This window comes from Pogona vitticeps, chromosome 4 (assembly GCF_051106095.1).
Source record: "Pogona vitticeps strain Pit_001003342236 chromosome 4, PviZW2.1, whole genome shotgun sequence".
NCBI lineage: Eukaryota > Metazoa > Chordata > Lepidosauria > Squamata > Agamidae > Pogona > Pogona vitticeps.
The window spans coordinates 15,021,073-15,047,460 of record NC_135786.1 but is presented as its reverse complement, the minus strand read 5'-3'; the positions used below and the strand labels follow the sequence as shown (position 1 = coordinate 15,047,460).

At 42.2% G+C, this 26,388-nt stretch overlaps 1 protein-coding gene across 2 annotated transcripts in view; it reads left to right on the top strand.

The window, feature by feature from the left end:
- The window catches only part of VAPB (VAMP associated protein B and C), a 76,587-nt gene that overhangs the window by 33,004 nt on the left and 17,195 nt on the right, over window positions 1-26,388 (top strand). For both annotated transcript variants that reach the window (XM_072996812.2, XM_078392150.1), the window contains exon 2: window positions 17,805-17,957. In XM_072996812.2, the coding sequence (XP_072852913.2) occupies window positions 17,805-17,957 (153 nt within the window). The remainder of the gene's footprint in view (window positions 1-17,804; window positions 17,958-26,388) is intronic.

Below are 26,388 nucleotides of genomic sequence, written 5' to 3'. Positions count from 1 at the left end.
TTCTTAGACCATGATTTATGATGACTTTGTTTTACTGGCTGTTGTTACAATTAACCACAGTTTGAGGTTTTGGTGAAGCACCAGAGGAGAATTTTGTGATCCCCTTTCTCACAGTTGCCCAGAAGAAGGAAGCAAGTGAGTCTGAAGGATGGCTATGCTTTTCCTCATAAGTCTAAAACTTGGCCATGTTTACTGATTTGAAATCAGCAGTACGTACCTTCGGCAGCTCCAGGGGCCAATGTTCTTATCCCAGAAGCTGTCACTTGTACTCAGTAACTGTACCACCAAAGTTCATCAACATACCAGGGGATACTTCTTTAAATTGAGCAGGGAGTGCTGGGTTTTGAGTGGGGGGGGGGTTGTTTGTGTCCAAAATTTGATGACATGAGGGAGGGCTATTGAGATTGCACATTGCCCAACACCAGTGTTGACGTACAGTATTTGCAAGGTTGTATGTACAGTATTTGCAAGGTTGTATGGCTATGAATAGGAGCACCTTGCATATCTTTTCTGGGGCCAGACATCTCTTTTACTTTAAAAGCGAGGAGACGGGATGAATGAAATGGAATCTAATCCTGTATTTTAAAACATGTGGAACCTGCTGCAGCATATGGTGTTATACCTTAGGTGATTTCAGGTCTTTATTTGAGCTCACGCTTACTTTTTTTGTTATTCAGAAGCCTTTTGTTATTCAGAAGCAATATTGAGCTTCCAACCTTTCCAGTTAAAACATAGTAATGCCTTAACTGATGTATTGGCAGTCCCAAAATTTGGCTGAATGATCTTTGGAGTTACAACATACTGTATTTTTCCGTTTACTGTACAAGACGACTCAAATATAAGACGACCCCCCCCTTTTCTAACCCCAAATTAGAAAAAGCAGGGATCAAAGGGCTCCCTTTTTGCTAAGTCCCATGCCTTTTCCTCACCTTTTGAGAAGGCACAGAGTTTAGCAAAACGGCTCTCCTTCCTTTTTGCTAAAGCCCTGTGCCTTCACAAAAGGCAGTGGTAAAGAGCTGCCTTCCATGTATAAAACGACCCTCATTTTTTCCCCTCAAATTATTTAAGAAAAAAAGTGTCATTTTATACACGGAAAAATATGGTAATATCTTCCAAGTTGTAATGTTTCATAACAAAGTTTGCTCTTTGTCTACCAGATCCCTTCATGTAAATGCTCTAGAGCTGTTTTTTCCCCCTGAAATATACTATTGCTTTCTCTTCCTGCATTCTTCTCCAAGTAGAACAATAGTCAATGAATGGCTGCTTTGGAATTTCTGCTTCTTCATGAATGCATTATTATACCTAATTCTGATTAATTTTTTATGCATATGCACAGTTCCAATGTGGAAGGCACCGTGTGTCTGTTGCACATTTGGGAAAATCCACTTGGGAAACCCATTTTTTAAAATGTTAAATCTAATTTGGAAAACAATGCAGGCACTGTTGAATCTGAGTCTCAAATAAAAGTGCAGCATCCTGACTCATACTTATGAGTTATTTTTCTATAAGGTTTGATGTTGTTGGAGGCCTTTATTAAGTCTCTGTGTTGGTCCCTCAACCAGATAATAAGTAAAAACAGCCCTGACAGTTGCTTTGTGTTTTGATGAGAAGTGGCTAACTGATCAAAACAGGAGTCAGTTTCTGCCATTTCCCCCTCTTGGTATCTCTTTTTAACTGGTAGTAAACACATAAGAGGGCATCCCTAAAGTATCTTAACTGCAGACATTGTTGTTGTCAACACTCAGGCTGTTCTTTGTTATGTAAAGATACATAACATAGCATTGTTTTTTTCTTGCTGGCAGTGCAGGCACAAATTTGTGCAGCAATATCAGGCCATTTCCTGGCATTTTGAATTGTGGACAACACCCCACATTGTTGTTCTTGCATGGTAGGGGGTTGGACTGGATGGCCTCAGTGGTTTCTTCTACCTCTATGACTCTATATGACATTCAAAAACCATATTGTGTTGTGTTTTGTTTTTGTTTTTTTGAAGAATTGACTTCCTTGGCTTTTTAAAATGCAAGTTTAAATACACTACACACAAATTCCAACTGCAGATCCCAGAAGATGAACTTGATGGCACATCATTTGTTGTTGTTGTTGTTGTTGTTTTAAAATTACCAAGCAGTTGTATAGTGACAAGATAAATGGAATGGTTGAAACTAGGCACCAGAGCTGTGCTAATGCCAAGTACCAGTAATACCACACCCAGCCACAATGCAAAAAGCATAATTCCACAGCTTAAACAAATGAGCTCCTGAATGTAGGTAGGTAGGTAGGTAGGTAGGTAGGTAGGTAGGTAGGTAGGTAGGTAGGTAGGTAGGTAGGTAGGTAGGTAGGTAGGTAGGTAGGTAGATAGATAGATAGATAGATAGATAGATAGATAGATAGATAGATAGATAGATAGATAGATAGATAGATAGATAGATAGATAGATAGAACAATATTTGTTCAATATTTGTTCTCCTGAATAATTATGTTTTTTGCTTTGTGGCTGGGTGTGGTATTACTTGGCATTAGCAGAGCTCTGGTGCCTAGTTTCAACCATCCCATTCATCTTGGAATGGTTCAAAGGAGTGAACCAACCCATCCCCACAGTGAACTGAACAGTGAAATAATATATATATCTTAGTCTACTGTTCAGTTCACTGTGGGGATGGGTTGGTTCACTCCTTTTTTCAGTTATCACACAATGCAATCGCTGGAGAGAACCAAATCATTCCCAAGCATCTCTAGCCTTCTGAACCTCTGTGAGGAGCTTCTACTTTTTTAGTGTGGTAGGGGTATTCTGATCTGGTCCACTTCCAGCATACTTAATCTCTGGGAATGAACCAAAAGCAAGCCTTCTGGCTGCAAAAGCTACTTCTGCTTTGAATTTTCAATACTGTGAAGTGCCTTAATAAACTAGTCACTTCAGGATTTTGACAAATTGAACACTCCCGCTGCTCCTTGGCAAAGGTGCAGGGGAAGTGGAGAAGAAATTAGACTCTTGTAGTCCATCACCGATATGCTACATCACTTAAGTAATTTTTTTAAAAAATCTTTGGTCTTTCTTAAAGGACCAGTTGAGAAACTATGGCAGCTTCTCAACTGACTCTGCAGAAAAGGCAAAGAAAATGTAACTTTTTAAAATATACATATAAGTAATGCAGCACATCAGTGTTGGTCTACCTGAGTTTTTTAAAAAAATCATTTCCCTTGCATGTCTGCTGAGGAGCAGTGGAAATGTTTAATTTGCCAGTATTCTGAAGTGGCTCACTTATTAAGCCACTTCACAATAATGGAAATTCAGAATTTGATCAGAGCCAAATCAATTAAGGTCACTTGAGCTTCAGTATGCCTTTTGGATGTGAGGATGGCAGAAATGATATATCGCACCTGACCCCAAGCAACCTTATTTAGCCCACACCACCCTGCTCCAACATGACCGGTGTAGATGAGCCCTGAGTCAGCTAATTGGGTCCCAATTGACAGGGCAGAGTGTATTTGAGTTAAATCATGATGTATTTATTTTTAAAAAAATAAGTTTTTTGATTATGTAAATAAAAAATCAATTTTGTAATTTAAATTATGACTTAAATCAAATTGATTTTTAATGATCATTGATTTCGTTTTACCTTGTGATGGGGTCAGAAGTTCATATTACCTCAGACATGGAGCTGATTTCCACTTTAAAACTTAGCAATTTTTCCAGTTGTTTTAGTCTTCAGTGTCTTTCATGTTCTTTGATTCTGGTGTGGATGCTGCATTTTGTGGTCCCAATATATACCTGGCTACAACTGCAAGTGTGAACATGAAAGACACTGCAGACTAAAACAGCCGGGAAAAATCGGCAGTAGCTGAACATGCCCTGAAACATGGTATGTTTAGTTTATGCCATGTTTCAGAGCATGTTCAGCTACTGCTTTTAGTTTATAATGTTTAATGGAACCCATCCTGAGTAGACTCTGTCTAAAAGGACGGGATAGAAATCTAATAAATAAATAAATAAAATAAAGGAAACAAGCTGGACATTAAATCCTATTTCAAAATACAGAAGTACTGGACAACACCAGCAATCATTATGTTAGACTACACAGGGAAGCCATTGAAATCCACAAAACATCAGCACAGCTTCAACAAAAAAGAAGTCTAAAACTCAACAAAGCCTGGCTCTCAACACTGAAAAATACAGCCTGCAAAAAGGACAATGAACTCGACCCAGCCACATGGACCGGTGATCACTGCACACAAAAGGCTAGCTAATGACACCTATCAATCACAGTGACAGATCATCTCCCCCCTTATCACAACAATACACCCATAACAAAAAAACACCCTGATCACCATAATCACCTAATCTCCTGAAAAGGACAAAAAGCTGATCCCACAGCTACAAATGCTCAACTATCCCACACACCACACCAGAACACAGAGTTCTAACTCCTGTCCTCTGAAGATGCCAGCCACACAGACTGGCAAAATGTTAGGAAGAAAAACCTCCAGAACATGGCCAAACAGCCAGAAAAACCTGCAACATTCATTGGATCGTGGCAGTGAAAGCCCTCGAGAATACAAAAGATTATTTGCTAGAGCTGCATTGAATTTGCTTTTGCAGTTTCAAAGTTACAGGGGTTTTTTGGGCTGCCCTCATTTTTAGATTTGCCTTCTACAATGTTGATTTGCTCTACTGCACAACATTATATTACACACTTCCAGGGAAGAGCCTAAAGAGGAAGTAAGACAGTGGTGGGTAGCTAGTAAATTGGAGTGGAACAGAATTAATCCCTCCAAAGTAAATAAGCCATAGAACAATAGAGAACATTTCAAGTTGGGCACACCTTTTCCATGCTTTTGATCATGTTGAACATCTTTTGTTTCCCTTTCCTGCTATAATATAGAAATTATAACTTGAGTTTTTAATTAAGATTCTGTTCTGTGCCATTTGCTTGTTGATCAGAAGCAATTCTCTCCCTCCCTTCTCCCCCACTCTTTGTCTAAAAAGTAGCCTTCGCCACACAGTTCATATACATTCTAAGTGCATGTTGGATGATATTCATTTGGTTTTGTAATACGACTACATGACATGAATTCCAGACTGTGTTTGAAAAGATCTCTTTCATGTACTTGTCGTGTTGTCCTATGTGACTCACATAGACCATGAGAGTAGAAGATTTACATGTTATGGCACAGCTGTATGATATAATAAAGGTGAAAAAGTAACAACAGAACTGTTGAATAGTTTTTGAATGAATAAAAGTTTTGAGGGGTGCAGTGAACTACTGTGCTAACAATGCAAAGCTTAAGCAAGAGTCATATAATTGTACCAAGGATTTCTCTGTGAAATCTTAACTTTTTTATTTCAAAGAACCATTTTCAGCAAAGCGTTTCAGAAATAAACTTATTTTGCATTTTTCTTCTGACTTATCACTTCTAAACATTTTTAGGATGAAAAGATGCTGATTCCTGCTTAATTAAAAGCATCTCCAGAGAGATGCAAGCTCATGCTCAAACTTGTCACGGAGAGCTTTAGAAACAGTGATCATAGCAATATTGCTCATTATGGTTGCAGTTGACTGTTGCCCTCCTTATAGCTATTTAATTCTGTTTTTAAAAGCTACAGATGCAAAACCCCATGAGGGGTAGGTCAATCACCACGTAAATACCACTAAAATCTCTTTAAACTGTAGGAGCAAGAACAGCATGCAGTACAAAGAGCTGCAGAGTTTGAAAAATGTCCATACAGTGAGACTGCCAACATAGATAACTATGTTTTTTTCTACAGTACATTGTTGAACATTATTATTGGTACAGATGTACCAATGTCTGGGTTTAGATGACAACTAGAGTTTCCCAGGCAGTATAGCCACTGGCACACTAATGTCACAAATCTGCAGAATTGTTGTTACTAGTATAGCTCCGTGAATTAAGCCTTTGGCCAGAGGTTGATTGTTTGATCACCTACTGTGCCTCCTGGGAGAAGAGCCAGACTGTGTGGCTTTGAACAGCTGTAGTGCCCTCAGAAGGGAATGGTAAACTACTTCTAAGTACCGCATAGAAAGCCCTAGAAAGGGTTATTATAAATTGGATGTGACTTGACAGCCATGTAATTATTAACAATCAACAGCTCTCCTAAATGAGGTAAACGTTTTGGGGATATCTTATTATAGCAGAGGAAATGCTATTCCTCCAGATGTTTATAAATAGCTACACCCAATGTATCTCACTGTTGGATAGACAATCTAAAACAAATTGGAATAGGAATTATTTAATGTGCAGTTGTCAGAATTTGGATATGACTGGATTCCTTCAGAAACTGCCATATGTGACAAACCCAGACCTACTGGGATCTGCCACACAGTTTACACTAAGCTGCCACCAACCATTCCCTTTAAGAAGTCACACAGACCAGGGATGGATTTTTAAACAATAAAAAGAATAAGGTTTATTTTAAATACAAACAGGGTAAATAAAACAATCAGGTGAATAGATAAAGTAACGTGGCTTATTTCACTCATACATACACACAGTTTGGTTCACCCAGAACCTTAACTTAAAGCACAGACCCTGAACCTATCAGTTCTGGCTAACCCACAGACACCTGAACCTATCAGGTTGGTACTCTGACACACAGTAGTACCCTGTCTGACACACAGACTCCCACAACAGCTTCTTCTTCCCAGCTGCTGCTTCGTCACAACCCAGTGTCTCTCAGCATCTCTCTCACCACACAGGCATCACATATTTATACAGTACAGCCCCTCCTCCTGATGTCCCGCCTTCCACTCTCCATAGGATGGAACTTTCCCTCCAAACCCATGACAGACAGGTAACATCAGTGCTGTTATGTAACACCTCCCCTCTTTATAAGTTGTTTTGTAGGGGGAAAGCTAACGTGCTTTTCACCAAAAAAACAACCTGAATAAAACATACAACAACAGTTATACATACCATATTATACTTACTTATACTTACATTCTAAGTTAACCATAGCAATTAGGCATTTAACCATTTATCATATACATTACATCAATTTACCTTTATTCATACAAACCAAATTCAGAAAATAGGTACATTTAACTTTTTGTCATCATTATATACACATAGTCCATGTTCTTTCGCCGTCTTCATTCTTCAGGTCTTCTTGATAAGGCGTCAGCAACACAGTTCACTGACCCTCTGACCACCTTCACTTCAAAGTCATAGTCCTGTAGGTTTAAAGCCCACCTCATAAGTTTGCTATTGTGGGTTTTCATTGTCTTTAACCATTGCAATGGTGAATGGTCAGTACACAGAATAAAATGTCTTCCCCAGATGTAAGGCTTGGCCTTCTGGATCGCGTAGACTATGGCCAAACACTCCTTCTCCACGGTTGCCAAATGTCTCTCACCTTTTTGAAGTTTCCTACTCAGGTAGGACACTGGATGTTGGTCACCATTCTCATCCTCCTGGCACAGAACTGCTCCTACCCCGCTGTTAGACGCATCGGTGTAGATGATGAACTCCCGGTCGAAGTCTGGAGCACGCAGGACAGGATAGTTGATTAACGCCTCCTTCAACCTCTGGAACGCCGCCTCACAGTCGCTGGTCCACGGGATGCGGTCATCAGCCGTCTTCCTCGTCAGATCGGTCAGCGGAGCCGCAATCTCGCTAAACCTCGGGATGAACTTTCTGTAGTAGCCCACCAACCCAAGAAATGATTTGACTTTTTTCTTGGTGTTGGGTCTGGGCCAATCACGAACAGCTTCTATTTTGGCCTCCAGGGGTTTTATCATTCCTCCCCCTACCATGTGACCCAAGTATTTTATTTCTGGGCTACCCAGCTGACACTTGCTGGCCTTTACTGTTAGCCCTGCTGCACTTAACCTCTGCAGCACTACCTCCAGGTGTATCAGGTGATCTTCCCAGGTATTACTGAAGATCCCTATGTCGTCAATGTAGGCCACTGTAAAGTCACTGAGCCCTGCCAAGGTCTGGTCCATCAGCCTTTGGAATGTGGCTGGTGCATTTCTGAGACCAAAGCTCAGGACTCGAAACTCATAGAGACCAAAAGGGCTGCAAAAGGCAGTCTTTTCTTGATCCCTGGGATCAATTCTTAATTGCCAATATCCCTTTACCAGGTCCAATGATGAGATGAACCGACAACCCCCTATGGTTTCAATCAGGTTGTCTAGCCTGGGCATTGGGTAGGCATCAGGAGTGGTTACACGGTTTAATTTCCTGTAATCGACACAAAACCTAATGCTCCCATCAGGCTTGTCCACAAGGACTATCGGAGAGGACCAAGGACTAGAAGAGGGGACGATTATGTTCTCCCTAAGCATTTCGTCCAGCTCCTTCCGCACCTTGTCCCTATAGGGTCCCGTTACTCGGTATGGGGATACTGCCTGCGGGGGTGCATCCCCTGTGTGGATCCGATGCATCACTCCCTTCACTATCCCCGGCTTGTTGGAAAACACCTGTTGATATTTACTAAGCAGCTTTTTTAGTTCTTGCTGCTGGTCTTGGGTGAGTGCAGGACTGATCTTTACCTCCTCTGGGTTGTATTTTACTTCCCCTCTACCCTCCCAGAAGGGTAATTCAGCTTCCTCACTCTCAGCTGCTTTTATCGCGAATAAAACCCTCTGTTCCCCTCTGTAGTAGGGTTTTAGGGCATTCACATGAACCACCCTCCTTGCTTGGTTCTCCTCCTGCTCTATTAGGTAGTTCAGGTCTGACATCTTGGAAATGACCCTATATGGTCCTGCCCATTTGAGCTGCAGTTTATTCTCTCTGCAGGGCCTAAGCCAAAGCACTTCCTCCCCTGGGTCAAAGTGCCTCTCTCTAGCTTTGTGGTCATACCATGTTTTCTGTCTGACCTTCTGAGCTTGCAGGTTTTCTGCTGCCAGCTCTAGATTTCTCCTTAGGTCATTCATCAAGGTGTCTATGTATGTCACTACGTCTTGTGGGTCATCCTGGGTGATCTGCTCCCAATTTTGTTTGATCAAATCAAGGGGCCCTTTCACCCTTCTCCCAAATAAAAGTTCAAATGGACTGAACCCGGTACTGGCTTGTGGCACTGATCGATAAGCAAACAAAAGGGATTGCAGCTTCTGGTCCCAATTGTTTGGATTCTCTGCCAAGTAAGCCCTAATCATGCGCATTAGAGTCCCATTGAACTTCTCAGTTAATCCATTACTTTCAGGATGATAGGCGGTGGTTTCCTTGTGCTTAATTCCACAGATTTGCCATAAGCGTTTCATGAGCTTTGATGTGAACGATGCGCCCAAATCTGTGATTATCTCTGAGGCAAATCCCATCCTGGACATATACCCCACCAAAGCATCGGCCACTGTGTTAGTTTCAATGTTAGTCAAGGGTATGGCTTCAGGATATCTTGTGGCATGGTCCACAATTGTTAGAATGAACCTGTTCCCCCTCTTTGTGGCCTTGGGCAAAGGTCCCACAATATCCACCCCTATGCATTTGAACGGAGTGTCAATCACAGGCAAAGGGCACAACTTTGCTTTGGTCCTGTCGCGGTTATTCCCCTGCCTTTGACACACATCACATTGCTTACAGAACTCCCTGATCTGCTTCCCTATGTCAGGCCAGTAGAAATTCTGTGTGATTCTCTGCTGTGTTTTGTTCACCCCTAAGTGCGCAGCAAACATGTCAGAGTGCCCCCTTTGTAAGATCATGGGGCGATACTTTTCAGGTACCACCAGCTGACTTCTGATCCCATCTCCCCCTTTTGAGATATTCCTCAGGGTCTCTCTATATAAAATCCCCTTTTTCTCCAGAAATCTCACTGGGGTTTCAGGTGTTAGCTGGGCGTCAGTCACCTGTTCAAAACACTTCTGGAGAGTGGCGTCTGCCTTTTGCTCCTGTCCAAATCTGCTGTCTGTGGTTAAGGTTTCCACCACAGCTTCTGAACTCCCCTCTGCTTCCGTCTCTGGCTCATCATTACCCCCCTGAACTGTCCCCGTGGTGGCTTGTGAGCGTGTAATCACTAGCACCCGTTTCACATGTTCAGCCAGGTCATTTCCCACGAGCACGGCTGCTGGCAGAGTCGATGAAATCGCTAGCCGCCAATCTCCCCTCCAGCCTTGAAAGTTGACAGGTACCTCTGCTACTGGCAGAGAGATTACCTGCCCCTCAATCCCTGCCACCTTCATGCTCTCATTTGGGATTATAAACTCCCTAGGAATAATATCTGGATGGCACAGGGTTACCTGGGAACAAGTGTCCCGCAGCCCCCTATACTGACGGTCAAGTATTCCTACGTCCACCCCGGCTGTCTCAAACAACTGAGAATCTGTTTTTATCAGCAAGCAGCGCTTTACCTCCACAAGAGGACCATTTCCCTCAGCCTGATCAGCAGCGGTAGCTGTTCCAGACTGAGTAGCCATGGCAACAGGCTCCCTCTGTGACACTGAGCCTTGCTCTTTCTGGACACAGAACACAGCTTTTGGCTTGGTCCCACTAGAATTCTGAGGCACCATTCCTTTTAGCTGCTTTAATTTCTCACACTCTGAGATTAGATGACCCTTTCCCTGACAGAAATAACATTTTCTGGTGTATTTTGATTCTCTCTCATCTTGTTTTGGTTTTCCCTCCAAAATCTGAGGTCTTAGTTTCATGTCTGAGGGCTTCCCTTCCCCATGGGCCCCTCCCCCTTGCTGGCTTTTCCCTGGTCCCTGAGAGTACTTGCTGTAAGTTTCTTTGGGTTTACCTACAGATTTCCCCTCACCCAAGGGCTTTCTTATTTGGGAAATAAAATCTGCGATCTCTGCGGCTGCTGCCACAGATTTCGGTTTCCTTTCCCTCACCTGGAATTTCAATTCCCCATGCAGGACTGAATAGAACTGTTCCAGGGCTATCAAGTCTTTAAGCTGCTCATAGGTCTCTGTTCCCTCCTGCGATAGCCATTTCTCAAGCAGCCTCACCAATTGGGCCCCCACTTGGGTAAAAGTCTGTTCTGGTTTTTTGGTGAGGGACCTGAATCTTTGTCTCAGCTGCTCCGCATTTATCCCATGTCTGGCAAACACCAGTTTTTTAAACTCTGCAAAATCTTTCAGCAGTTCCTCAGGCATCTCGGCATAAACCTCAGCCAGGCTACCACTGATTAAAGATCGCATGATGGTCATCTTCTCAGTTTCCCTCACTGAGAAGTCCACAAACGCTCTTTCCACTAAGGAAAAGAACACCTCGGGACAATCTCCCTTGTGGTACACAGGGAATTTCTTCAGGTCAGCCTTAGACAATTGGCCTCCCTCAGAATCCCTATTGTTATTATTGTTCTGGTTCATCAGTTCCAGTTTTCTTAATTCAAACGCCATTTTCTCTCTCTCTAATCTTTCTTCTCTTTCCAATCTCTCTATTTCAAATTGCCTTCTTTCTCTCTCTAATCTTTCCTCCATTTCCCTCACCCTCAGTTCATGCTGTTGGGCTAGGAGTATTTTTCTGAGTTCTGGGTCCTGCTCTCCTGTGCTGTCACCTTGCACTGAGCCAAATTCATCCTCAGAACCTTGGTCAATCTGGGGGTCTTTCACTCCACTCATTTCTGCCATCTGGCTTCGAGTCAAGGGCATAATCCCCCCTCAGAACAGGCTGCTTTAAAAAGTCAAGCCTCAAAATAAAACGACCACTTTTTTCCTTCTTGCCTCAGAACCAGCTTTCCCTAGAGATTGCTGCTGTCCTTTCAGCACTAACTTGCAACAGTTGCGAATCAGAGCCTACCCCCCTCTGCTGGGCCTCTCAGCTGGCCAGCTAGCTCACTGTTACTACGCAGTTTTGCCTCAGCTTTTTCCCGCCAAAACCAGGCTGCCTCAGAGCACCTTAATCTAAGTCTCCCCAGTTGGCACGTTCTTCTACTAGCGCACCTCCCCGTGAGGTACACCTAGAAGATTACCTACGCGCCTCAGACTGTCCCTGACTAGACCCCCCTTGCTCTGGGCACACTTGCCAAGGCTTTGCTGGACCGCTGGACAACTGGACCAGTCGTATCCCACACGCTGGACACCAATCAATGTGACAAACCCAGACCTACTGGGATCTGCCACACAGTTTACACTAAGCTGCCACCAACCATTCCCTTTAAGAAGTCACACAGACCAGGGATGGATTTTTAAACAATAAAAAGAATAAGGTTTATTTTAAATACAAACAGGGTAAATAAAACAATCAGGTGAATAGATAAAGTAACGTGGCTTATTTCACTCATACATACACACAGTTTGGTTCACCCAGAACCTTAACTTAAAGCACAGACCCTGAACCTATCAGTTCTGGCTAACCCACAGACACCTGAACCTATCAGGTTGGTACTCTGACACACAGTAGTACCCTGTCTGACACACAGACTCCCACAACAGCTTCTTCTTCCCAGCTGCTGCTTCGTCACAACCCAGTGTCTCTCAGCATCTCTCTCACCACACAGGCATCACATATTTATACAGTACAGCCCCTCCTCCTGATGTCCCGCCTTCCACTCTCCATAGGATGGAACTTTCCCTCCAAACCCATGACAGACAGGTAACATCAGTGCTGTTATGTAACACCATGTTCCTGATGTGTGGTGTGAAATTATATCTCTCTTCTCTGCCACATCCCAGCCTGGTAGTTTTGATGACAAGTTCGCACTTACACATTGTCTATGAAAGCTATTTTTCTGTGGTCTTTTGGGGTTTCTCTAGCTCCAGTATGGAGCTTGGGCAACTTGTTTCTGCTCCATTGGACAATGATCTGTGGGACTCCAGTGGGGATGCATGATCTTAGTTTGTACCTAAACTTGTTTTATTCTAGGAATTTTTTTTTAAAAAAAGAATAGGTCATACTTGGCACATGGCACCTGTATAGTCATGGCTGTATGGGAACCATTCTACAAAAATAGTGCGGTAGATAGAGGTGGAAAAACCCTGGCCTCTTTTGTTTCAGCCTGCAGTATAAATCTAGATGTAAATTTGGTTCTCCATGTAGTAAACTTAAAATAATTGAATATGTTTTATGGAGGTGGAGGGTTGCATGCAGAAATTCTACTCCTGCATTTATATTCTGGAGTGGTTGATATAGTCCAGAATTTTACCATTTCCTTCTGTATAATATACAGTAGTTCAGTCTTAAGTTCCCTGTTACAGAGCAGGTGTACCATAACACCAGTAGTAAAGTCCAGACAAAGTTTGGGCCCTTCATTTGTTGAAGATCCTATTGAATATGAAATATTTATCATATTGTCATATCAGAATAAACCATGATGCAGTTTGTGGAACATCTTGCTCATAATAAGCTATGGTTTGTTAACCAGCTGCAAACCACAGGTAGAAACCATGGTTTGTTTTTGGCTTACACAAATTCTGGCTTGTTTGCAATACTTTAGACACTTTGGACTTCACCCCATTATAAGAATTATAAATGGTTACACTGTGCTTTTTTTAAAAAACACGGATATGAAACAGTTCACTGTCCCCAGTACCTAACTAGGCCAGATGGTCCAACAAGATACTGAGATCAGTGATATCGAGAATTGCCAAGAGGTATAGGATGATTAACAAAATTGCACTCCCATTATCTAGTCCCCAGTGTTGGCCATCTGCCAAGGTGACCAAAGCAGTTTCAGTCCCTTAGAATGGCCAAAAGTCAAGTTGAAATGGGTCCAGAGAGTATCCATCAGGATTGTTAGAAGCTATAGGACCTTTCAACCTCCCTTGCCAGGAATAGATAATGTCTAATCAAGGACAGGGTTGTTGTTGTTTTAAAACAAAAGTTTTGTAATAGCTTCATTTAGATGGGAAGGAAAAGCAGCTTCCTGTAAAGAAGTATTTATCATTGCCCTAAACCAGTCCTACCCTGGCAGGTTTGACCAGCTGCAAGAAGCAGGTAAAGTGGTGGTACCCTGTGTGTTTCCACATCCATAAGGTCTGTCAGCTGAACAGAATCTCAGGTGGCAGACACAATTGTTGCCCTTAGGATGGCGTTTTTGGATTTTCTGGCCTACAAATACTAATTCTCCATTCTGGGAGCTCTGCTGACCATACAAATGACCAAGGTTTTGCTAGGCCAAGGTCTACCCAAGCTTCTTCCACAGCTCTGTAGAAAGTGGCATGCCTTGCCTGGACTGATGTATTGGTATATTAAATTCAAAATGAATTGTTCTAATTGTTGGAAACAACTGAGCAGTCTGTCCTTTTTTAAAGTTCTTCCTTGATTTCTGGACTGCAAAGCGTCTGTTGCAGTAGTATGATAAATCCTTCAGAAGATTGTAGTTGCGTGTATTTCTATTTGTGTCTGGATGTGAATTATATTTTTCTAACTCTTATCTTTTTTTCATCTTGACAACAGGCTGGCTGATTATTAGGTTTTCTCTGAAACAATGATATATTGTATGTACTCAACATTCCTCATTACTATTGGTTCATTTTGTTCTTTTCAAGCTGCTTGCCTTGCCCTTCAACTACACTTAAACTCTGACTAAGAGGCTTTTTAATACACATAATATTCTTTCATGTACACTCCCCTCCCCAGCTTCCACACCTGTAATATGGTGATCAGGAATGCAAGAGTGTGAAAGATCTTAATCTTGGTCTCCAGGGACACATTCTTACACTTGATGATCTATTCTAATTCCTTCATTGCTGTCCTTCCAAGATTTGCTGTCCTCTGAAGATGCCGGCCACAGAGACCGGCGAAATGTCAGGAAGAACAACCTTCAGAACACGGCCAAAGAGCCCGAAAAACCCAGAACAACCATTTGGTATTTTTCTGATTTTTTGGTTTCAGTCTCCATTTGGATTGAAATTGAACCAAGGATATGGGTAGATAGATGGATTTGTTTGCTGCCTGTGCACAGATGTGTATGAATTGGGTGAGATCTGGCTTGGCTCAGAGCTTCAAGATCCTGTGGTTATATTGGTTCTGTGGTTTTAATTCCTGAAAAAGCATATTTAAAAACATTAAGTGCATATTAAAATAGTTGTTGAAGAGAAGGGAACAAACTGAACTCACAATCCACATCTTAAATTTTAGCACCTGTATCTGTTTACTGAAGTAGTAGTTAACTCTTGACCTTTCATTTCTTCCCATAATAGCAACATCCCATTTAGAAGGTCCAGAATTTGCTAGCTGGGTTATAATATAGTTTGCTAAGGAGTTATTTATAACTGATGCTAATAAGCCCTTGCGTACCCTACTATTTAAAGTTGGAAACTTAATATGCCTAACACTGTACTGAAAAACATTTGCTGGCATGCTACACAAGTGCAATAAACCACTGGTCTTCTACAGTAGAAGGCATTAGCTGTGGGCTACGAAGTTAGTGGGTTCAAAAGTCACCTTTGCTGTGAATTCATTGGCACAGTATTGAGTCCCCTGATCTGTAATATGAGGATCACAGAATGGACCTGCAACAAAAGGTTGCAGAGCAATGTTCTGTTCATGTTCCTACCATTGCATTCAATTTATCCCTGGCTGATTTTCCATGCATCAGTACCCAGGAGTACCAGCTTCCTGTGCTTACTTAGCACAGTCAATCGTTAATAAACTTTTAGATCCTTCTTCCTTTTTGAGTTTTGGTCATTGGATTTTGTCCCAAAGGCCTACTTCTTGTGCTGATTTGACTAAGCAATAGCATTTACCAGTGAACATCAGAAGTCCAGTGAATTCAGCTCAGATTGTCTCTTGAGAAGTATCCATGTGTCTGCCATGGTAAGAGTAGTATGCAGTCAAGTCCATTCTGAGTTACAGTGATGCTTCTCAGGGTCTCCAAAGTATAAAGTACTTGGAAGTGCTTTTCTCATGGCATGTTGGGACCCTGTAGATTACCCAGCAATGCGTAGGCTGACTCTTCTCCTGCAAGGCACATTGGGGGTAGGTGCAGTCTTGATATCTTGTCCTACAGTTGGGAGCTCCAGTTCAGTGAGCCATCCAGCCAGAAACTGCAATGGTATCCCAGTGCATTGCAGAGGAATCTGGGGCATATTCTGTATCAGAAACTGGCACGATCACATGGTTAGACCTGTTTGGTTCCACTGTTCTGATAAAAGAGACGTTCCAACTTATAACTAGCGCTGTTCTCCTTGCAATTGCTTACTGTGGGTGATAAGACTAGGAACAATGTTAGCTATCTTTTAGCAGAAGTTCCTTGGTACTCTGATCTTCTCATCAACATGACCATTGTTCCCTCTAGTTTTCCGCTAGTGCTGGCCAGGGGATCCCCCCTATATATGCAGGGTTCCGGCCATGATCTGGCACCAATGCAGCACTGGGTGGCCGCACACCCACACAGTTTAGAGGAAACGTTGTTCATGACCCATAATAAGCTTCTTAGCAATCCTAGCTAATGACATATCTGCTAAGTTAAGCCAAGTCTGCTTTTTGCCATCCTATTTTTCTACTTGTAAGGAGTTGTTGAACATAAGTGGCGCTCTAAATGTGTTTATCTGCCACCTTGTTCTGTTCCATGCAGATCAGATACTGTAGTGTACGTGAAGTAGCTTAAGCGTGTTGAGTTGACACACATTATTCCTTTTTAACATTTCTTTTGTTCAGTTTGAAGAAAGAGATGCCAGGCGTGGTTACCCTACCACTCTCATCTCCACTTTTCTTCAAAAGTGAATAACTTAGAATTCAGTCACGCAAAAGTGGATGGATATTCTGTTCTGTGTACTGAAAGTTAACTGTATGAATGCAATAAGGAGGTGTCTGCATCCATGTGCTTTCTACAGAAAATTTTGTTGAAAAGTAGTAACTTTCAGCAGGTTCATTTTCAGTGCATACTCCATAAACAGTTTGTAGTTGTTACTGAATATCTGAAATAGCGCTTACATGGGGTGCTGAAAGAAGCTGGACACTTGCCTGTCTTCTTTTGGTAGACTGGTTTTCAGTCTAATCTTGTTACTTCACTGATGAGCATTTAAGATGCAGAAACAATGCTAGGGCCATCTTGAATTGCAAAGTGAATTGACCAGCCCAGCATATTCACAACAGAAGCATGTGTTGTCAGTGCAGCCTATGACATAGTTGACAAATGTCATCTATTTGAAAACTCTTCAGGGTCATAAAATGTGGGATGTAGAGAACACAGCTGGAGGAAGACTGTAATAGGTGATCTCTGGGTGACAGGAGGACTGTTGCATCCCTAGCTCCCTCGGCTCCAATATTTCCAAATATATTCTGGTGGCTTTTTGTTAGCACCATCATATTTCTTGGAAACATGTTCATAAATATTTTATATACATGTGGCGATTCTTCTAACAGCTGGTTTCTTGGCTTTGTGTTCCTTTATGTCAGTATTGCAATAGAATGTAGCAGAAATGGGATGTTGGTAGCCATTGGAAATAGCATGAGGATAGTGGCAGTAATAAATCAAGGAGTCTTTTTGTGATGACCCTTTAAAAAAATTCCAATCCCTGCAGAACCAACATGGTTGGTGTGCATGCTTTCAAGAGTTGATATATACATTCCGCAAAAATATATAGCACAGATTTCTTAAGCCATGTACTGCATCATGCTGCAGGATGTTGAAAACTCAGTGTCTCAGAAAAGTTGATGCATTATGTAGACCGTGGAGATAAAGAGTTCAGATTTCAAAGCCATGAAACTTGCTTTAATTGGTCACTGAATCTGAGAGTAAACTGAAATGGGGGCTGGATGGAAGCCACATACACTGTCATGAGGCATTGACATAAAAGATGGAGGAGGAGGAGGATTAAGAAGCCTAAAATGTCTTTCCAGGTAGCAGAAATATTTTGCTGTCTTGTTGTTGCATCCCTTTTTGTGACAAGGAATCTTAAGATATTGTCTCGATGGCATGGAAACTATTCTGAAGTTGCCTTCATTCTGTTTTGCAGGCCCCTTCACAGATGTTGTTACCACAAACCTGAAACTTGGCAACCCTACGGACAGAAATGTCTGTTTCAAAGTGAAGACTACAGCACCACGTAGATACTGCGTAAGACCCAACAGTGGGATTATAGATGCAGGAACGTCAATTAATGTCTCTGGTGAGTTATTTTAAGATTTTCAACAAGGCAGTGCTGCAGAGAGATGTAGAGCCCTCTATCTGTATTCCTGCATCAAGCAAGAGATTGGATTTAATGGTCTTATAGGCACCTTCCAACTTCACTATTCTGTGATTCTGTGTTAAGAACTCCACCTCTTTCTTACAGTACCTTTAGTTTGAAAATTAGTATGAAGTTAAATAGAGAAAAAAGGGATGTTAAATCAAACTGGGGTACTCATCTTTGGGGTTAAGAGGCATCACCATTATCCAAAACTCTGTTTAATTGTAAAACAAGATGCATTGGGAACATTAGCCTTGCTTGAAAGAAATACATGTTATGAACCATTTTTGCTATTGAACAACCAAATTTTGGCAGCAGGGAGTGTGTGTGTGCAAATCAACAAAACGTGTGTTTTGTGTGTCTCTGTTAATGTATATAGGGCTAAAAATTGGTTTCCAAGATGCTGTTCTTTGAACGCAAGGGACAAAGTATGCCAGACTGAACAGATGATGTCATGTTGTCTGTCCGCTGGGGCTGTGGTGCCAAGACTATGAAATATTAAGTTTTCCTTTATTTTCTAATGTATTTTGATTTGATGCCATCTCTGTCCCAATCACTAACAAGTTAGACAGGCCATAATGTTCAAAGTTAAAGTAACTCCCCTGGTTTTATTCCATTTTTTAGTCAAAATGAACACTAACACATCAAAAGCCATTGATAAAAAACTGCTGTGATAACCAAGGCTTGAAAAATTTTAGAATGTCTCTCCAGTCAGTCAAAAATCTCACCAGTCAGCATGACCAGATTATAGTCTTGCAATTTATGTTACCAAATTTAAACTAGGCACTTGTCCACTTTTATTTCTACATAACAATGCATACAAACCCAAAATAAATTGTATTATGTACAGAGGTGCCTCGCTTAGCGATTGCCTCGTTTAACGATGTATTTGCTTAGCGATGAGGTTTTTGGAGTGATCTTGCGCTCTGTTTAGCGATGTTTCCAATGGGGAAATTTCGCATAGCAATGTTCAGGACCTTGCCTCACTTTGCGATGACAGTTTAGGTCCCCCTGTTTCGCTTAGCGATGTCTGTTTTCACTATTTTTAAAGTGTCTTAAAATGTTCAAAAACTTTAAAATGCTTGGAATCATTAGTGCACCCTGTAAAACCTTTGCAAACTTAATTTGGCTTTGTTTTGAGTCTTCGTTAATTTTTGGTGAATTTTCACCCCCATTGGAATGCATTGAACTGTAGGTTTGGCAGCTGTCAATGCATTCCAATGGGGGGAAAATTCACCAAAAATTAACGAAGACTCAGAAAAAAGCCAAATTAAGTTTGCAAAGGTTTTACAGGGTGCACTAACGATTCTAAGCATTTTAAACAGTTTTTGAACATTTTAAGACACTTTAAAAATAGAGAAAAAGGACCTGTCAAAACCATTGAAATGCATTGAAACCTATTCAATGCATTCCAATGGGGGAACCGCGTTTCGCTTAGCAATGTTTCCTATGGGGATTTTCGCTTAAGGACGGTAATCCGTTCCTATTGGAACTGATTATCCAGTTTTCAACGCATTCCTATGGGAAATGGTGTTTCACTTAGCAATGTTTTCCCGTAGCAATGTTTTTTTAAACCAATTAACATCGCTAAGCGAGGCACCACTGTACACGGAAATCACTGATTTGTACCCTCAGACCTGGTTAGCTTTATTACCTGCATGCCTGTGGGGTCATGAAGCTTGTATTTTGAATGCCTTTCTTTTGAATGTCTCCGGCAAAAATAAAACTGAAAGCGCCCAGCGTCTTAAGGAGCCACGGTTCCCCCCCACCCAGGTTGTGTCCTCATTCAGTTGAAATTGGGAGAAAGGAATCTCTATATTCTCCAGCATCGGACTACTCTACATTCTCCTGCAGAACCATATCTCTGTGTGCCGCTTGAACTCTCTTCTCGTGAGAAGAGGGTAGTTTTCCTTTTGTAATGGGAAGGGGGGGGAGGACTGCAGCATTAGAGAGAGAGAGAGAGAGAGAAAGAGGCTCGTTGAGCAGCATTTTTCACTCGTCACAGACGAGTGGACGAGTGCATTTTTCAAGCCCTAGTGATAACTTTCCTCAGACCTCAAAATCTGCAAATATTGCACATAAGAGCAGTCCTCAAACCACCAGTCAGCAGTCTTGGATCACACTCTATTTTGATCTGAAGTGTGGCATTTCCTGTGTGTTTCTTAAGAAGATAAGAAAGGCAAGTGGCCAGGATGTTGTCTGCAGCGTGAAAGCAGCAGAACAACTGACCTTCATGTGTGGTTCCAAAATAATCAATTCACGTTTTGGTGAAGGAAGTGGTATTAAAAGTGGGTAGGCACTTTCAACTCACAGTTGGTCTGACTTCCTTCATGTTCTGTATCAGAAATAGGGAATACCTGGTGGAGGATCACACATGACCTCACCCCTGTTCATCATCACAACTATCACTCTCTAGGCCTTATCATTGAAGTGTTAAAATATTTGAAGTGAAAATGCTCAGGCAGTGGCAAAATCCAGGGTGTCTTGTGCTGTTCAGCATCATTTCTTAAAGTACTTGGATCAATACTAAGCTCCTGTGGAGAACTTTGTAAAGAAGTGGTAGGGCACTTATCTTTCAACCTGATGCCAAGTTTAGTCCCTTGCACCTCAAGTTAAAAGGATCAAGTTGAAAGTTGATCTCTGCCTGAAACCCTAAAGAAGTACCATCAGTCTGACCTGAAAGGCATTCACTTAACCAACAGTTGTGGCATATGTTTCTTCTGTCATCATTGTTATTTTCAGCATTTTTCAGTTTTACTTCTTACTGGTAGTTGTATGATATTTACATTATAGCATTTTTAGCAAAAAATAATTTCTGAGAGAGGGAGAAAAACAGATGGTTTTAAAAGCTTCGAACAAGTCTGTTGCTGAGGCCAGAGCAATATGGTTAGTTCTTTAAAACATGAATGAAACAATAAAAATAAATATTACATCAAGAGGTTTTGACTTTCACTTTTAGTTGCTTTGAGTAAAAGCATGCTATAGCTTTTTACAAATTATTAACGCATTATAAAAGTTGATGTTAGGGTTGTGCACAGGCTACCAGACCTAGACTGTGCCTGAATAAAGGCACACAGATCAAGAGAAAGCTGTCCTCTACCCCTTGGATGACACTGTCCTTATTTTTCCTTGGAATTGGTTACATTATATATATATTTTCAGATTTCTGGGATGGGGAATCTGTTCCTGTTACAAGGAAAACACAACTGTGACATGGAGGGGTAAAAAACCACATCCCTTTCTCGGGGATGTGGTGGGCAGGGGGATTTTACTTCTGTCCACAGGCATCCTTCTAGGTATTTTGCAAAAGCCGTGGGATTTGCAGCACAACATTTATACGAAGGAGAGAATTAAGCATGGGCTGAAATCCATCCCCACTGGTTTTGATTATATTTTAAAAGTGAATAATTTTGGCTGGATTTAATATGGCCTTGTTTCATCTTTGAATAATTTTTGATTTTGAGGGCAGCCTCATATTTGTAAAATGGTAGCAATGGTGACCTTGTAGCACTTCTGTCAGTGTTACTGGACAGCCATCTTAATATTTAATTGGATAATGGAAATAATATTTAATCATTTTTGTTAAAGGCTGCTTTAATGATACAACCATCTTTGTGAGAGATAGTGTTCAGCCACACATTCTTTAGTTGTTCAGAGTTGTTGAAAGACTTCATTACAATTTATTATCCTTTTAGGGTCCAACAAAGCTATCTGAAATGCACATAGCTGTATATCTTACTTGTTCGAGTATGGGTTTAAAAGTACAGTTTCAGAGTATCTCAGCAGTTGTGTTACTACTGTAGAATGCTGCTGTGAAATCTGCCTTTGAAATTGCAAATCTCAATATTTACGAATATCCAAAGTACATACACAACACAGCAAGTTCCTTCCCCCAGTACACATACAAGAAGTTTATTTGTGTAGCCATTACAAAAAGAAACACACAGAGAGATAATAAAAATAGCCAAATACATCAAATAAAGACAGCCAGAATTACCATGCCAAAAGTTTTACTCAACTTGAAGAGTCAGTTTGTCATCAGCAAAAACTTTCCTCCCTACAAGTGATGCAAAAACAAAATAAGCCTCCTTTTCAGAAGTACAGAGGGAACTGTCCCCTGGTAAGAAATATATTAAATGTCTGTCAGATGTGTTGAATGAAACTGTATCGCGTCCATGTTGCCATCAAGAAAGAGGATGCCATAGCAAAGGGCAACCTGAATGTTGACAGCACCAGTGGCAGCAGTCAAGATGGTCTACACTGGATACTCTCTTCTATTCACCTATGCACAAATTGACACCACACAAGGGAAATTTTTAATATTAATATTAATCTAAGTAAACAAGTTGTACATATTGAATATACATGGCCCCAGAGGACCAAACTGTGACTAATTAGTTGTCGTTCCCAGCTGACATTCGGCTTTCATCCTGCTGAAGTGGATTTGCTTTCCGTTCATACCATGCAAAACACGAACCCATGGTTCTTGTCCCACTGCATCTTCACTGACCTCTGTAAGGGGCGACATGGAAATGGATCATATATTTATAGGCCTCTTGTTCCCTCTTAACTTTTGAACCTTTCTTCTAGGCTTAGAAGCCTTTGTTGTTCTTCTGTATTTCTTCTCTCATAATTTAAGTAGGCTGCAATAATTCATATTCCCATATACACATTTTTTTGCCTTTATTACAGTTGGCTTCTCCTTTCAGGTTCCAGAAATTTGGCTGAGATACATGTTTTGTTGTACATTTTGCTTTTTCATGTCTAGGTTTAAAGTACAGAAGTCTCTGAACAGTTATGAGTAGTACTCTGGAATGGCACAAAAAAATTTATGCTTTGAAATCCCCATGCCTATAAATGCCCCTTGTCTATACCTTGGTCCCATAAAACAGGACTGTAAAATCTACTGTGGCTCTTCAGATGTTGTCTGTGTTCAGTTCCCATCAGTGCCGTTAGTGAAATATAATTTTTACCTCCTTAGTGGCAGCCATTCCATCAGTCCCAGCTTAATAGTTCAGCAGTCTCTGGAAAGTCAAAGGTTCTCCAGCCCAATATAGAGCTACCGTATTTTTTTCTCCATAAGACACACTTTTTCCCCTCCAAAATGTGGGGAGGAATGTCCGTGCGTCTTATGGACCGAAGGCAGCAATTTCGTCGCCGCTGGCCCCATGGGGGGGAGTGTCGCAAGGGTCCGGGTGAGCCTTCCAGGACCCTTGCGAGGCTCCCCCACCCCCCCACCCCCACAGGGCCAGCTCCAGCGAAATCGGCAGCTTCCAGGTGAGGGAAATGTCGCAAGGGTCCTGGAAGCTCACTCATACCCTTGCGACGCTCTTCTCACCACCGCACGGGCCAGCACCGGCAAAATCGCCAAGCCTCAAAACACTCCCAGAAGCTGGCGATTTCACCCCCCCTGGCCCCGTGGGGGGGTGGGGGAGTGTGGCAAAGGTGCAAGGGAGCCTCCCAGGACACTTGCCACGCTCCCCCCCCCCCCCGCACGGGCCAGCACTGGCAAAATCGCCAGTTTCTGGGAGTGTTTTGAGGCTTCCAAGCCTCAAAACAGTCTCAGAAGCTGGTGATTTTACCCCCCTGACCCCGTGGGGGGAGCGTGGCAAGGGTCTGGGGGAGCCTCCCAGGACCCTTGCCACGCCGCCACCGCCCCCCCTGCACAGGGCCATCACCGGCAAAATCGCCAGTTTCTGGGAATCTTTCAAGGCTTGGGAAGCCTCTGAAGAGTCCCAGAAGGTGGCGATTTTGCCCCCTCTGACCCCTGAGGGGGGCAGGGTGAGTCTCTAAAGCGTCCTGGAACACACCCTAGGACCCTTTGGAGGCTCACCCTGCCCCCCCCCTCTGCTGGGCCAGAGGGGGGGAAATCGCCAGCTTCTGGGACTCTTCTGAAGTGTCCCAAGCCTCAAGTCCCAGAAGCTGGCGATTTTGTCCCCTCTGACCCCCGGGGGGGCAGGGCGAGCCTCCAAAGGGTCCTGGGATGTGTTCCATAAGATGGACCTCTCCATAAGGCTCACCAATTTTTAGGAGAAGAAAACAAATTATTTTTTTCCTGTTTTCTTCTCCTAAAAATGTGGTGCGTCTTGTAGAAAGGTGCATCTTATGGAGCGAAAAATACGGTAAGTTTATTCTTTCTTTCCTGGGAAAGATACCTAGAGGAGGAGAACTTGGCTAATAGTACTGATGACAACCATCAAACTGTGCACAGTCTTTCCATATTCGACCAGAAAGTGTTTTTTAAAAAAGCAAGCTGGTGATGGCTGTGTGGGAACGTTCTATAGAATATTGTGTGCTGTCTCTGCAGCCTCTTTTTTTGTAAAATGTCTCTTTAAGAAAGCTGTTATAATTAACCGGCTTTTTAGGCATCAGTGCGTTTGAGAGGTGAGAGGCCCAGCAGCATGACTCTATGTGAAGGGTTAGAAGGTAGAAGTGAGCCGTCTGCAGAAATAAAAATAAAAGACAAGGACAACGGAAGGAAACAACAGGTTAACAGTAAAAGTGGCGAAGAAGACAAGAAAGAGTTAATAGAAGGAGAGGGGGAAGGGAAGGTAGAGGTATGCTTGGCAGAAGGAGAGTGGGAGGAATCAGAAGTGACAGTTGGAGAGGAGTACAAGGATGAAGGAGTTGTGTGGTTCAGTTCAGTGGTAAAAGCATATGAGGAAAGGAAAAAAGAGGAAAGAAGGAGAGCATTCAAGAAAGTTAGATTTCAAGGGTTGGTGAGAGACTTTCCGAATCTAAAAGTAGGCAGTTTACTGCCTAATCCTCCTGATCCTCAAGGGATACCCCACCGAATAACTGTCCGGGAGTGGGATGTGATTGTGGCCCCAAGGGAGGTTGAGTTAATAAGAGCTAGGGAGAGCGCCACAGCATCTCTGCCTGAAGGTCCAGATGCGGGAGGATGGATCCATCATCGATGCTGTGGGATAATCTGCGCTGTGAAGAGTCTCCTGAATCCTTGGATGGCGCCCAAGGAGCCACATGGAGGACCACCCCGCTGAATGTAATGTCACTCAGTGCATTTTAAAGCACGCGAAGGATAGCTGCACAGCTTCAGTGTAGCCTGACCATTTGCATCCGCTGGTATTCAGTGATTTTAGTACCAATTCATAGCTTCCATGTATCCTTCCTGTGTTCTGTCTTCAATCAGCTTATTTCTAACCTCCTTATAAGCATGTGGTGTTCATTTCATGCAGCACATAGCCCATAAGGGCTCATGGCTAAAACTATCAAAGAAATTTGAAATGACAAAGCTTCTAAATAAAACTTCTCTGGATGCCAGTTCTAGCTAATGTCCGCTCCCTGTCTCTCATCTGGAGTGCAGCCACTAGGAGCCAGCCAGAAGGAGATTTTTTTTCCCCCAGCACCATAGGAAGTGGCTTTGGCAAGATTTCAAGAGAAGGGAATTCCATAACTGGAGCAGCTACTGACCATGCCATGGTGCTTTCCCTCATCACATAGATTAGGACAGAAATGATGCTGTCAGTAGTACGGTGATTATGTTACAACATACAAAAGGTTTTGTCCACGTACACAAACATATATGTACATACATGTCCATAAATATTGGTAAAGACTATTTGTTTTAAAAGTTCTCTTCTTTTATCAAGTTCTAGTGATCTACCCCCCTTCATGGATTGATGCCTTGTCGTGGCGAAGGGGCTTGAGTAATTCACAGAAACTATGGGCTATGCTGTGCAGGATGGACAGGTCATAGTGAAGCCACTCCAGTATTTTTGCCAAGAAAACTCCATGGACAAAAAAAAAAGGCTAAAAGATATGACGTCCAACATGTTACTGAAGAAGAGCGGAGGACAAGTACAAGTAGCTACAGAGCTAATGAAGTTGTTGGGCCAAAGCCAAAAGGACGCTCAGTTGTGGACATGCCTGGAAGTGAAAGGAAAGTCCGATGATGCAAAGAAAAATACTGCATAGGGACTCAGAATGTTAGATCTATGAACTTTGGGAAGCTGGATGTGGTCAAACAGGAGATGGCAAGAATAAACATTGTCATCCTCGGCGTCAGTAAACTAAAATGGACAGGAATGGGCAAATTCAATTCAGACAATTATCATATCTACAATTGCTGGCAAGAATCCCATAGAAGAAATGGAGTAGCCCTCATAGTTAACAAAAGAGTGGGGAAAGCTGTAATGGGATATAATCTCAAAAATGACAGAATTATGTCAATACAAATCCAAGGCAGACCTTTCAACATCACAGTAATCCAAGTTGATGCACCAACCAGCATTGCTGAGGAGACTGAAATTGAACAATTCTATGAAGATTTACAACACCTTCTAGAACTCACACCAAAGAAAGATGATCATCACAAACGCTCTTTTCTAACAACACAAGAGGCAACTCTACA